Source organism: Oncorhynchus keta, chromosome 10 (genome assembly GCF_023373465.1).
Source record: "Oncorhynchus keta strain PuntledgeMale-10-30-2019 chromosome 10, Oket_V2, whole genome shotgun sequence".
Taxonomy (NCBI): domain Eukaryota; kingdom Metazoa; phylum Chordata; class Actinopteri; order Salmoniformes; family Salmonidae; genus Oncorhynchus; species Oncorhynchus keta.
This window is the reverse complement of record NC_068430.1, coordinates 78,570,974-78,585,379: the sequence shown is the minus strand read 5'-3', so window position 1 is coordinate 78,585,379 and position 14,406 is coordinate 78,570,974. Positions and strand designations below refer to the sequence as shown.

The 14,406-nt window shown below is 48.8% G+C and overlaps 2 protein-coding genes and 1 long non-coding RNA gene across 55 annotated transcripts in view; 1 reads left to right on the top strand and 2 right to left on the bottom strand.

Annotated features, from left to right (window-relative positions):
* gnav1 (guanine nucleotide binding protein (G protein) alpha v1) overlaps nt 1-14,406 on the bottom strand; it is a 56,788-nt gene that overhangs the window by 14,728 nt on the left and 27,654 nt on the right. For all 50 annotated transcript variants that reach the window (XM_052528847.1, XM_052528849.1, XM_052528850.1 and 47 more), the window contains exon 5: nt 5,661-5,789. In XM_052528847.1, the coding sequence (XP_052384807.1) occupies nt 5,661-5,789 (129 nt within the window). The remainder of the gene's footprint in view (nt 1-5,660; nt 5,790-14,406) is intronic.
* On the top strand, nt 5,825-7,123 carry LOC127932624 (uncharacterized). Of its 2 annotated transcripts, XM_052528892.1 has the most exons (3): nt 5,825-6,288; nt 6,327-6,668; nt 6,707-7,123. In XM_052528892.1, the coding sequence occupies exons 1-3, from the start codon at nt 6,124-6,126 to the stop codon at nt 7,121-7,123; spliced, it is 924 nt and encodes a 307-aa protein (XP_052384852.1). In that variant the 5' UTR covers nt 5,825-6,123. The 2 variants fall into 2 exon arrangements, with proteins under 2 accessions (XP_052384852.1, XP_052384853.1); XM_052528893.1 differs by having other exon boundaries at nt 5,825-6,668; nt 6,707-6,999.
* Nucleotides 8,381-12,337, bottom strand: LOC127932650 (uncharacterized). Of its 3 annotated transcripts, none has more exons than XR_008146288.1 (3): nt 11,585-12,336; nt 8,781-10,505; nt 8,381-8,529 (listed from the first exon to the last, which is right to left on the bottom strand). It is a non-coding gene; the product is annotated as an uncharacterized LOC127932650 (long non-coding RNA). The 3 variants fall into 3 exon arrangements; XR_008146286.1 differs by having other exon boundaries at nt 8,404-8,529; nt 8,622-10,505; nt 11,585-12,337; XR_008146287.1 differs by lacking the exon at nt 8,381-8,529 and adding an exon at nt 8,632-8,757 and having other exon boundaries at nt 9,057-10,505; nt 11,585-12,337.

Genomic DNA, 14,406 nt, shown 5'->3' with positions numbered 1-14,406 from the left:
TCAGTTACCAGTTGGAAATGGCAGAGAAAGGCCAACAACAGCAGTGAAGTCCTGTACCACTAAACGTTGAGAAGGGAGGGAGGAAATGCACATTTAGCAAAGTGGAGTTGAGGTACAGTAGTGGTGGTACCGGTGCTTCACTATCTGAAAGGGAGACCCAACAGTAGTGGTGGTACCGGTGCTTCACCATCTGAAAGGGAGACCCAACAGTAGTGGTGGTACTGGTGCTTCACCATCTGAAGGGGACGCCCTGAGACCCAACAGTAGTGGTGGTACCGGTGCTTCACCATCTGAAAGGGAGACCATGAGACCCAACAGTAGTGGTGGTACCGGTGCTTCACCATCTGAAAGGGAGACCATGAGACCCAACAGTAGTGGTCGTACCGGTTCTTCACCATCTGAAAGGGACGCCATGAGACCCAACAGTAGTGGTCGTACCGGTTCTTCACCATCTGAAAGGGACGCCATGAGACCCAACAGTAGTGGTGGTACCGGTGCTTCACCATCTGAAAGGGAGACCCAACAGTAGTGGTGGTACCGGTGCTTCACCATCTGAAAGGGAGACCATGAGACCCAACAGTAGTGGTGGTACCGGTGCTTCACCATATGAAAGGGAGACCATGAGACCCAACAGTAGTGGTCGTACCGGTTCTTCACCATCTGAAAGGGACGCCATGAGACCCAACAGTAGTGGTGGTACCGGTGCTTCACCATCTGAAAGGGAGACCCAACAGTAGTGGTGGTACCGGTGCTTCACCATCTGAAAGGGACGCTCCGTGAGACCCAACAGTAGTGGTGGTACCGGTGCTTCACCATCTGAAAGGGACGCTCCGTGATGAGACCCAACAGTAGTGGTGGTACCGGTGCTTCACCATCTGAAAGGGACGCGCTGTGATGAGACCCAACAGTAGTGGTGGTATCGGTGCTTCACCATCTGAAAAGCACGCTCCGTGATGAGACCCAACAGTAGTGGTGGTACCGGTGCTTCACCATCTGAAAGGGACGCGCTGTGATGAGACCCAACAGTAGTGGTGGTACCGGTGCTTCACCATCTGAAAGGGACGCTCCGTGATGAGACCCAACAGTAGTGGTGGTATCGGTGCTCCACCATCTGAAAGGGACGCCATGAGACCCAACAGTAGTGGTGGTACCGGTGCTTCACCATCTGAAAGGGACGCCATGAGACCCAACAGTAGTGGTGGTATCGGTGCTTCACCATCTGAAAGGGACGCCATGAGACCCAACAGTAGTGGTGGTATCGGTGCTTCACCATCTGAAAGGGACGCTCCGTGATGAGACCCAACAGTAGTGGTGGTACCGGTGCTTCACCATCTGAAAGGGACGCGCCGTGATGAGACCCAACAGTAGTGGTGGTACCGGTGCTTCACCATCTGAAAGGGACGCTCCGTGATGAGACCCAACAGTAGTGGTGGTACCGGTGCTTCACCATCTGAAAGGGAGACGCCATGAGACCCAACAGTAGTGGTGGTACCGGTGCTTCACCATCTGAAAGGGACGCTCCGTGATGAGACCCAACAGTAGTGGTGGTATCGGTGCTTCACCATCTGAAAGGGACGCTCCGTGATGAGACCCAACAGTAGTGGTGGTACTGGTGCTTCCCCATCTGAAAGGGACGCTCCGTGATGAGACCCAACAGTAGTGGTGGTATCGGTGCTTCACCATCTGAAAGGGACGCTCCGTGATGAGACCCAACAGTAGTGGTGGTACCGGTGCTTCCCCATCTGAAAAGGACGCTCCGTGATGAGACCCAACAGTAGTGGTGGTACCGGTGCTTCACCATCTGAAAGGGACGCCATGAGACCCAACAGTAGTGGTGGTATCGGTGCTTCCCCATCTGAAAGGGACGCTCCGTGATGAGACCCAACAGTAGTGGTGGTACCGGTGCTTCCCCATCTGAAAGGGACGCGCCGTGATGAGACCCAACAGTAGTGGTGGTACCGGTGCTTCCCCATCTGAAAGGGACGCTCCGTGATGAGACCCAACAGTAGTGGTGGTACCGGTGCTTCCCCATCTGAAAGGGACGCTCCGTGATGAGACCCAACAGTAGTGGTGGTACCGGTGCTTCCCCATCTGAAAAGGACGCTCCGTGATGAGACCCAACAGTAGTGGTGGTACCGGTGCTTCCCCATCTGAAAGGGACGCTCCGTGATGAGACCCAACAGTAGTGGTGGTATCGGTGCTTCACCATCTGAAAGGGACGCCATGAGACCCAACAGTAGTGGTGGTACCGGTGCTTCCCCATCTGAAAAGGACGCTCCGTGATGAGACCCAACAGTAGTGGTGGTACCGGTGCTTCACCATCTGAAAGGGACGCGCCGTGATGAGACCCAACAGTAGTGGTGGTACCGGTGCTCCACCATCTGAAAAGGACGCTCCGTGATGAGACCCAACAGTAGTGGTGGTACCGGTGCTTCCCCATCTGAAAGGGACGCTCCGTGATGAGACCCAACAGTAGTGGTGGTATCGGTGCTTCACCATCTGAAAGGGACGCTCCGTGATGAGACCCAACAGTAGTGGTGGTACCGGTGCTTCACCATCTGAAAGGGACGCGCCGTGATGAGACCCAACAGTAGTGGTGGTACCGGTGTTTCCCCATCTGAAAGGGACGCGCCGTGATGAGACCCAACAGTAGTGGTGGTACCGGTGCTTCACCATCTGAAAGGGACGCTCCGTGATGAGACCCAACAGTAGTGGTGGTACCGGTGCTTCCCCATCTGAAAAGGACGCTCCGTGATGAGACCCAACAGTAGTGGTGGTATCGGTGCTTCACCATCTGAAAGGGACGCGCCGTGATGAGACCCAACAGTAGTGGTGGTATCGGTGCTTCACCATCTGAAAGGGACGCGCCGTGATGAGACCCAACAGTAGTGGTGGTACCGGTGCTTCCCCATCTGAAAGGGAGACCCAACAGTAGTGGTGGTACCGGTGCTTCCCCATCTGAAAAGGACGCTCCGTGATGAGACCCAACAGTAGTGGTGGTACCGGTGCTTCCCCATCTGAAAAGGACGCTCCGTGATGAGACCCAACAGTAGTGGTGGTACCGGTGCTTCACCATCTGAAAGGGACGCTCCGTGATGAGACCCAACCTGTTGCTGGCAGCAATGCAGCTGCATTGTGAATTCACAAGGAATTTTATAAATTGTTCTTAGTGTTTTAATGGAAGCCGATAAAAATAAGTGGCAGTTTAACGTTCCTCTCCATTTGTCACATCCCTACTATGTTTGTATGTGTGTGTGTGTGTGTGTGTGTGTGTGTGTGTGTGTGTGTGTGTGTGTGTGTGTGTGTGTGTGTGTGTGTGTGTGTGTGTGTGTGTGTGTGTGTGTGTGTGCGCCTGGTTATCAAACTCTAGTCCCCTGTGTGTTGATAAGGCCTGTTAGGGTATTGACATATTGACTTCCTGCTGACTCAATCACAGACCAATCAGATATAAGTTTGTCTGATTGGCACTAGCCAAATTGGCTGTTAGAGATAAAGTCTCCGTGACAAAATGAGGCTGTGTGAGATAACATGACATGGTCCCAAAGATGAAAAGATACCAGCACCTGGCACAGGTATTTTTGATCACTTGTAAGTTAAAACCTCGTACTTAAAGTTAACCTGAAAACGATCGTCAGCAGGGCTTTAAAGACCAATGCGACTAAAATATTTTGCCGTGTGACCACAAGTTTTATTTTGGGAGCATTGTCTCGTGGGCTGTTCTAAAACTACTTGTGCATCATTAACCACTTGTTCACACTTTGTTCGCTCGTGTTACCTCATTGGCTAGCTAGCTGACAATCTGGTAACTTGACCAGTATTATCGAACCGTGGAGGCTGGTGGGAGGAGCTACAGGAGGATGGGCTCGTTGTAATGGCTGAAGTGGAATAGATGGAGGCTGGTGGGAGGAGCTATAGGAGGATGGGCTCGTTGTAATGGCTGAAGTGGAATAGATGGAGGCTGGTGGGAGGAGCTATAGGAGGATGGGCTCGTTGTAATGGCTGAAGTGGAATAGATGGAGGCTGGTGGGAGGAGCTACAGGAGGATGGGCTCGTTGTAATGGAATGGATGGAACGGTATCAAACACATCGAGCATCTGGAAACCACATGTTTGACTCTGTTCCAGTCATTCCACTCCAGCCATTACAACGAGCCCATCCTCCTATAGCTCCTCCCACCAGCCTCCATCTATTCCACTTCAGCCATTACAACGAGCCCATCCTCCTATAGCTCCTCCCACCAGCCTCCATCTATTCCACTTCAGCCATTACAACGAGCCCATCCTCCTATAGCTCCTCCCACCAGTCTCCATCTATTCCACTTCAGCCATTACAACGAGCCCATCCTCCTATAGCTCCTCCCACCAGCCTCCATCTATTCCACTTCAGCCATTACAACGAGCCCATCCTCCTATAGCTCCTCCCACCAGCCTCCATCTATTCCACTTCAGCCATTACAACGAGCCCATCCTCCTATAGCTCCTCCCACCAGCCTCCATCTATTCCACTTCAGCCATTACAACGAGCCCATCCTCCTATAGCTCCTCCCACCAGCCTCCATCTATTCCACTTCAGCCATTACAACGAGCCCATCCTCCTATAGCTCCTCCCACCAGCCTCCATCTATTCCACTTCAGCCATTACAACGAGCCCATCCTCCTATAGCTCCTCCCACCAGCCTCCATCTATTCCACTTCAGCCATTACAACGAGCCCATCCTGCTATAGCTCCTCCCACCAGCCTCCATCTATTCCACTTCAGCCATTACAACGAGCCCATCCTCCTATAGCTCCTCCCACCAGCCTCCATCTATTCCACTTCAGCCATTACAACGAGCCCATCCTCCTATAGCTCCTCCCACCAGCCTCCACTGATATCCAAACAGTTGGAACGAAAGGAGAAGGGATAGCTTCTTCAGGAGATCAATAACCATAGCAATTAATTAATTAATAAATGACAGATCTCTTGCATGTAATCAACGCACAACGTTTTTAAAGAGACAGTGTACCATTTTCAATGTAATGGGGCGGCAGGGTAGCCTAGTCGTTAGAGCGTGTGACTAGTAACCGGAAGGTTGCGAGTTCAAACCCCCGAGCTGACAAGGTACAAATATGTCGTTCTGCCCCTGAACAGGCAGTTAACCCACTGTTCCTAGGCCGTCATTGAAAATAAGAATTTGTTCTTAACTGACTTGCCTGGTTAAATAAAGGTCAAATAAAATAAAAATGTAATATATCTCAATAGGGCAATGGTACTTTTACACCATGTAAAAGACCCAATATTACACTAATGACTCTGTAATTTCAATGACAGGTATTCATATCAACATTGGAGCTTTTATAATAAACGCATTTCTCTGAAGCGTTACGTGTTAGTTTCTAGGGCACAACATGTGCTTCAGAAGAAGCTAGAATTCATACAGGCCCAATATACACTCAATCAATTGGGAAAACATTTTCTGGTGCTCCTAAATTGAATCTGGTGCTCCTAAATTTAATCTGGTGCTCCTAAATTGAATCTGGTGCTCCTAACATTTTTAAATTGGGAGCACCAGTGCTACCAATTAATTTCTTTAAAATTTAGAGCCCTGATAGTAGGCCTTCGTACTTTGGGAAAGTTTTATTTTCTACAACAACAAGAGAAGACACAATAGTATTATTTACCTGAAGAGCAGGTGTTTGACTTTGAACTGCGTCTCTATGACCCCGGTGGTCCTCAGTCTGACCCTCAGGACATCCGTCTCCGTGGGAACGTAGTCCGGAGAGATGATACGACCCATGTTCTCAAAGAAACTACAGGAGGAGGATGAGAAAGACAAAAGATTAGATTATTTGATCTAAACATCGCATATCTGAAAAGGTAACAATTTCAAAAGCTAGAGAAAGAGAGAGACAGACAGAGAGACATACAGTATGCCTGTCAGGCTGTGCTTAATTTAAACCGGATCCTGCCGGAACAGGATCCAGTACCTCTCCGTTTTGGACTGTTTTATTCCGGTACCTCTCCGTTTTGGACTGTTTTATTCCGGTACCTCTCCGTTTTGGACTGTTTTATTCCGGTACCTCTCCGTTTTGGACTGTTTTATTCCGGTACCTCTCCGTTTTGGACTGGGGCTGCAGCACCCTTATGGAATCACAAGGTTCTGGAGGGGCTGCAGCACCCTTATGGAATCACAAGGTTCTGGAGGGGCTGCAGCACCCTTATGGAATCACAAGGTTCTGGAGGGGCTGCAGCACCCTTATGGAATCACAAGGTTCTGGAGGGGCTGCAGCACCCTTATGGAATCACAAGGTTCTGGAGGGGCTGCAGCACCCTTATAGAATCACAAGGTTCTGGAGGGGCTGCAGCACCCTTATGGAATCACAAGGTTCTGGAGGGGCTGCAGCACCCTTATGGAATCACAAGGTTCTGGAGGGGCTGCAGCACCCTTATGGAATCACAAGGTTCTGGAGGGGCTGCAGCACCCTTATGGAATCACAAGGTTCTGGAGGGGCTGCAGCACCCTTATGGAATCACAAGGTTCTGGAGGGGCTGCAGCACCCTTATGGAATCACAAGGTTCTGGAGGGGCTGCAGCACCCTTATGGAATCACAAGGTTCTGGAGGGGCTGCAGCACCCTTATGGAATCACAAGGTTCTGGAGGGGCTGCAGCACCCTTATGGAATCACAAGGTTCTGGAGGGGCTGCAGCACCCTTATGGAATAACAAGGTTCTGGAGGGGCTGCAGCACCCTTATGGAATCACAAGGTTCTGGAGGGGCTGCAGCACCCTTATGGAATCACAAGGTTCTGGAGGGGCTGCAGCACCCTTATGGAATCACAAGGTTCTGGAGGGGCTGCAGCACCCTTATGGAATCACAAGGTTCTGGAGGGGCTGCAGCACCCTTATGGAATCACAAGGTTCTGGAGGGGCTGCAGCACCCTTATGGAATCACAAGGTTCTGGAGGGGCTGCAGCACCCTTATGGAATCACAAGGTTCTGGAGGGGCTGCAGCACCCTTGATAAATGTAAATACATCTGCCAAAGCTATAGAATTACTGCTGTCTGTTCAGAAATAAATGAAACCATTCAGTATGTCCTACTACACCATGAGAAGGCCCATAATTTAGCCACAGAGGATCAATAGCATCTTGTTTTTTTTGTTAATTGCTTAGCTGTGGATTGTAGCCCAATAACAAGGAATAGCCTACAGTCTGGAATGAGCCACACATCTGTCAGTGAAAAAACATCATGCAGATAATATTTCACATACAACTGCAGGAAAACAGGTAGGAAAGAAAATGTCTCCTACTGAAAATAGAAGACTCTATGCTGTAGGCCACCAAAACATTTGATCAACTTCCAAATACTGTTTTACAAGAGAGAGACAGAGAGACCGAGACGAGAGACAGAGACGAGACAGAGAGACCGAGACGAGAGACAGAGACGAGACAGAGAGACCGAGACGAGAGACAGAGACGAGACAGAGAGACCGAGACGAGAGACAGAGACGAGACAGAGAGACCGAGACGAGAGACAGAGACGAGACAGAGACCGAGACGAGATAGAGACAAGACAGAGAGACAGAAACGAGACAGAGAGACCGAGACGAGACAGAGACGAGACAGAGAGACCGAGACGAGAGACAGAGACGAGACAGAGACAGAGACGAGACAGAGACAAGACAGAGAGACAGAGACCGAGATGAGACAGAGATGAGACAGAGAACGAGATGAGACAGAGACGAGACAGAGAGACGAGACAGAGAGACAGAGGAGAGACAGAGATGAGACAGAGAGACGAGACAGAGAACGAGATGAGACAGAGACGAGACAGAGAGACGAGACAGAGAGAAGAGACAGAGAACGAGATGAGACAGAGACGAGACAGAGAGAGAGACAGAGAGACAGAGACGAGACAGAGAGACGAGACAGAGAACGAGATGAGACAGAGACGAGACAGAGAGAGAGACAGAGAGACAGAGACGAGACAGAGAGACAGAGACGAGACAGAGAGACTTTTGGCACCAGCGCATCAGCCATCACCAGTGAGTGATCTGCTCATCATTAGGTGAGTCAGTGAAACTGGAAAGCATTTTTAGGACAATAATTTCCTCCTCACATTGTGTCTCCACACGCCTAGACCTGGACTATTGATGGGTTCAAGACAAGGTCAATAATATGTATTGATCTCAGATTCTCAGTTTGTCAGTGTCAAAGTAGCCTGCCATTTCAATTATTTGCGTGGTGTTAAAAAAATTATAATAAAAAGATTCCACCAAAGTCTACAGTCATGTAAAATTACGTATAACTGCATGAAATGTGTTTATAAAAGGCAAAAAAAGACTTTTCCCGGACCCTCGACTACTCAACATGTTCCCAGTGTGTGCAACCAGTGTAAGTGTCTCTACTCTACCTGTGTAAGTGCCTCTACTCTACCTGTGTAAGTGCCTCTACTCTACCTGTGTAAGTGTCTCTACTCTACCTGTGTAAGTGCCTCTACTCTACCTGTGTAAGTGTCTCTACTCTACCTGTGTAAGTGTCTCTACTCTACCTGTGTAAGTGTCTCTACTCTACCTGTGTAAGTGTCTCTACTCTACCTGTGTAAGTGCCTCTACTCTACCTGTGTAAGTGTCTCTACTCTACCTGTGTAAGTGCCTCTACTCTACCTGTGTAAGTGTCTCTACTCTACCTGTGTAAGTGTCTCTACTCTACCTGTGTAAGTCTCTACTCTACCTGTGTAAGTGTCTCTACTCTACCTGTGTAAGTGTCTCTACTCTACCTGTGTAAGTGTCTCTACTCTACCTGTGTAAGTGCCTCTACTCTACCTGTGTAAGTGCCTCTACTCTACCTGTGTAAGTGTCTCTACTCTACCTGTGTAAGTGCCTCTACTCTACCTGTGTAAGTGTCTCTACTCTACCTGTGTAAGTGTCTCTACTCTACCTGTGTAAGTGCCTCTACTCTACCTGTGTAAGTGCCTCTACTCTACCTGTGTAAGTGCCTCTACTCTACCTGTGTAAGTGCCTCTACTCTACCTGTGTAAGTGTCTCTACTCTACCTGTGTAAGTATCTCTACTCTACCTGTGTAAGTGCCTCTACTCTACCTGTGTAAGTGCCTCTACTCTACCTGTGTAAGTGTCTCTACTCTACCTGTGTAAGTGCCTCTACTCTACCTGTGTAAGTGTCTCTACTCTACCTGTGTAAGTGTCTCTACTCTACCTGTGTAAGTGCCTCTACTCTACCTGTGTAAGTGCCTCTACTCTACCTGTGTAAGTGCCTCTACTCTACCTGTGTAAGTGCCTCTACTCTACCTGTGTAAGTGTCTCTACTCTACCTGTGTAAGTATCTCTACTCTACCTGTGTAAGTGCCTCTACTCTACCTGTGTAAGTGTCTCTACTCTACCTGTGTAAGTGTCTCTACTCTACCTGTGTAAGTGCCTCTACTCTACCTGTGTAAGTGCCTCTACTCTACCTGTGTAAGTGTCTCTACTCTACCTGTGTAAGTGTCTCTACTCTACCTGTGTAAGTGCCTCTACTCTACCTGTGTAAGTGCCTCTACTCTACCTGTGTAAGTGTCTCTACTCTACCTGTGTAAGTGTCTCTACTCTACCTGTGTAAGTGCCTCTACTCTACCTGTGTAAGTGTCTCTACTCTACCTGTGTAAGTGCCTCTACTCTACCTGTGTAAGTGTCTCTACTCTACCTGTGTAAGTGTCTCTACTCTACCTGTGTAAGTGCCTCTACTCTACCTGTGTAAGTGTCTCTACTCTACCTGTGTAAGTGTCTCTACTCTACCTGTGTAAGTGCCTCTACTCTACCTGTGTAAGTGTCTCTACTCTACCTGTGTAAGTGTCTCTACTCTACCTGTGTAAGTGTCTCTACTCTACCTGTGTAAGTGTCTCTACTCTACCTGTGTAAGTGCCTCTACTCTACCTGTGTAAGTGCCTCTACTCTACCTGTGTAAGTGTCTCTACTCTACCTGTGTAAGTGTCTCTACTCTACCTGTGTAAGTGTCTCTACTCTACCTGTGTAAGTGTCTCTACTCTACCTGTGTAAGTGCCTCTACTCTACCTGTGTAAGTGTCTCTACTCTACCTGTGTAAGTGTCTCTACTCTACCTGTGTAAGTGTCTCTACTCTACCTGTGTAAGTGTCTCTACTCTACCTGTGTAAGTGTCTCTACTCTACCTGTGTAAGTGCCTCTACTCTACCTGTGTAAGTGTCTCTACTCTACCTGTGTAAGTGTCTCTACTCTACCTGTGTAAGTGTCTCTACTCTACCTGTGTAAGTGTCTCTACTCTACCTGTGTAAGTGCCTCTACTCTACCTGTGTAAGTGCCTCTACTCTACCTGTGTAAGTGTCTCTACTCTACCTGTGTAAGTGTCTCTACTCTACCTGTGTAAGTGTCTCTACTCTACCCGTGTAAGTGCCTCTACTCTACCTGTGTAAGTGTCTCTACTCTACCTGTGTAAGTGTCTCTACTCTACCTGTGTAAGTGTCTCTACTCTACCTGTGTAAGTGCCTCTACTCTACCTGTGTAAGTGTCTCTACTCTACCCGTGTAAGTGTCTCTACTCTACCTGTGTAAGTGCCTCTACTCTACCTGTGTAAGTGCCTCTACTCTACCTGTGTAAGTGCCTCTACTCTACCTGTGTAAGTGTCTCTACTCTACCTGTGTAAGTGCCTCTACTCTACCTGTGTAAGTGTCTCTACTCTACCTGTGTAAGTGTCTCTACTCTACCTGTGTAAGTGCCTCTACTCTACCTGTGTAAGTGTCTCTACTCTACCTGTGTAAGTGTCTCTACTCTACCTGTGTAAGTCTCTACTCTACCTGTGTAAGTGTCTCTACTCTACCTGTGTAAGTGTCTCTACTCTACCTGTGTAAGTGTCTCTACTCTACCTGTGTAAGTGTCTCTACTCTACCTGTGTAAGTGTCTCTACTCTACCTGTGTAAGTGTCTCTGCTCTACCTGTGTAAGTGTCTCTACTCTACCTGTGTAAGTGCCTCTACTCTACCTGTGTAAGTGCCTCTACTCTACCTGTCTAAGTGTCTCTACTCTACCTGTGTAAGTGTCTCTACTCTACCTGTGTAAGTGCCTCTACTCTACCTGTGTAAGTGTCTCTACTCTACCTGTGTAAGTGTCTCTACTCTACCTGTGTAAGTGTCTCTACTCTACCTGTGTAAGTGTCTCTACTCTACCTGTGTAAGTGTCTCTACTCTACCTGTGTAAGTGTCTCTACTCTACCTGTGTAAGTGTCTCTACTCTACCTGTGTAAGTGTCTCTACTCTACCTGTGTAAGTATCTCTACTCTACCTGTGTAAGTGCCTCTACTCTACCGGTGTAAGTGTCTCTACTCTACCGGTGTAAGTGTCTCTACTCTACCTGTGTAAGTATCTCTACTCTACCTGTGTAAGTGCCTCTACTCTACCTGTGTAAGTGCCTCTACTCTACCTGTGTAAGTATCTCTACTCTACCTGTGTAAGTGCCTCTACTCTACCTGTGTAAGTGTCTCTACTCTACCTGTGTAAGTGTCTCTACTCTACCTGTGTAAGTGTCTCTACTCTACCTGTGTAAGTGTCTCTACTCTACCTGTGTAAGTGCCACTACTCTACGCCACGACGCAAATGTGATGATATGCATGCAAGGATTTATTATAAAAGGGCATTTTTTCGTCATGCCTGAGAACTCCCCAGCTCACCCTCCCCAGCTCTCCTCATGCGTTCTGGTACCTGAGAACTCCCCAGCTCACCCTCCCCAGCTCTCCTCATGCGTTCTGGTACCTGAGAACTCCCCAGCTCACCCTCCCCAGCTCTCCTCATGCGTTCTGGTACCTGAGAACTCCCCAGCTCACCCTCCCCAGCTCTCCTCATGCGTTCTGGTACCTGAGAACTCCCCAGCTCACCCTCCCCAGCTCTCCTCATGCGTTCTGGTACCTGAGAACTCCCCAGCTCACCCTCCCCAGCTCTCCTCATGCGTTCTGGTACCTGAGAACTCCCCAGCTCACCCTCCCCAGCTCACCCTCCTCTCACGCTACCTTTTTGTTCTGTCACCTCCTGACTTACAAATGAAGCTGCTGTCATGTGTAGAATGCAGAGATAAACTAACCCCCAGGAGATGCTACGATACTAATCTCCACACTGAATATTCATACTAGTGGATTAATGGGTTTTAGATAGAGTTATAGCTTTACATAATACTGGTACTCTGAGGCTATGGATTATCTAATAGATGGATTATACTGGGGTGTGTGTGTGTGTGCGTGTGTGCGCGTGTGTGTGTGTGTGTGTGTGTGTGTGTGTGTGTGTGTGTGTGTGTGTGTGTGTGTGTGTGTGTGTGTGTGTGTGTGAGTGTGAATAAGTGTGTGTGTGAGTAAGTGTGTGTGTGAATAAGTGTGTGTGTGTGTGAGTAAGTGTGTGTGTGAATAAGTGTGTGTGTGAGTAAGTGTGTGTGTGAGTGAGTGTGTGATGTGTGCAGGGTGTGTTACAGCCCAAGTAGCTGATAGGGGATGACTGGGCTAGAATGTCACCATCACTTTGATGTGGCAAAGCTTCCATTCTGTGTGTGTGTGTGTGTGTGTGTGTGTGTGTGTGTGTGTGTGTGTGTGTGTGTGTGTGTGTGTGTGTGTGTGTGTGTGTGTCTGCGTGACTTTGTCCGAGGTGTATTTCCCAGGCTGTGGTGTCCGGCTGGTGCTCAGTGGGTCTCCAGGGGACCTGTCGCTGTAGATAAAGCCAGAGCAGAGGCCTCATGCTGGGGGAGAGGAGGAGAGATGACAGCCTCCTGCTGGGCTGGTTGGTTCAGCCTTCTCTCTGTTCGTTTTCCCTCTTTCTCCCTCTGTACTTCAGACTCACCTCCGTCACATAGATTTGTCCATAATGACCACCGCTTCTCTCTCGTAATAGGTATTTTCTCCTTTGTCTGGCTCTCAGGGTGATCATGGTTGATTCTTTGTGACAGTGTGTGTGTGTGGATTGTCAGTGACACACCACAAGGCTAATCACAGGACAGCAGGCCTCCACACTCAGATAATTAGACCCCTGGATCTCTCTATAGCATACGCTGATTCAACCAGTGTGTGAGAGAGACAGAGAGACACACAGACAGAGACAGAGAGAGACACAGAAATAGAGAAAGAGTGAAAATATAGGTGAGGTGTACAGGTGTACAGTGCAGGTGGGTTCAGGTAAGCCGTGTGTCAGGTCAGTACTCACCCTGCAGTGTGTTGTAACAGGTCAGTACTCACCCTGCAGTGTGTTGTAACAGGTCAGTATTCACCCTGCAGTGTGTTGTAACAGGTCAGTACTCACCCTGCAGTGTGTTGTAACAGGTCAGTACTCACCCTGCAGTGTGTTGTAACAGGTCAGTACTCACCCTGCAGTGTGTTGTAACAGGTCAGTATTCACCCTGCAGTGTGTTGTAACAGGTCAGTACTCACCCTGCAGTGTGTTGTAACAGGTCAGTACTCACCCTGCAGTGTGTTGTAACAGGTCAGTACTCACCCTGCAGTGTGTTGTAACAGGTCAGTACTCACCCTGCAGTGTGTTGTAACAGGTCAGTATTCACCCTGCAGTGTGTTGTAACAGGTCAGTATTCACCCTGCAGTGTGTTGTAACAGGTCAGTACTCACCCTGCAGTGTGTTGTAACAGGTCAGTATTCACCCTGCAGTGTGTTGTAACAGGTCAGTACTCACCCTGCAGTGTGTTGTAACAGGTCAGTACTCACCCTGCAGTGTGTTGTAACAGGTCAGTACTCACCCTGACAGTGTGTTGTAACAGGTCAGTACTCACCCTGCAGTGTGTTGTAACAGGTCAGTACTCACCCTGCAGTGTGTTGTAACAGGTCAGTACTCACCCTGCAGTGTGTTGTAACAGGTCAGTATTCACCCTGCAGTGTGTTGTAACAGGTCAGTACTCACCCTGCAGTGTGTTGTAACAGGTCAGTACTCACCCTGCAGTGTTGTAACAGGTCAGTACTCACCCTGCAGTGTTGTAACAGGTCAGTACTCACCCTGCAGTGTGTTGTAACAGGTCAGTACTCACCCTGCAGTGTGTTGTAACAGGTCAGTATTCACCCTGCAGTGTGTTGTAACAGGTCAGTACTCACCCTGCAGTGTGTTGTAACAGGTCAGTACTCACCCTGCAGTGTGTTGTAACAGGTCAGTACTCACCCTGCAGTGTGTTGTAACAGGTCAGTACTCACCCTGCAGTGTGTTGTAACAGGTCAGTACTCACCCTGCAGTGTGTTGTAACAGGTCAGTACTCACCCTGCAGTGTGTTGTAACAGGTCAGTACTCACCCTGCAGTGTGTTGTAACAGGTCAGTACTCACCCTGCAGTGTGTTGTAACAGGTCAGTACTCACCCTGCAGTGTGTTGTAACAGGTCAGTACTCACCCTGCAGTGTGTTGTAACAGGTCAGTACTCACCCTGCAGTGTGTT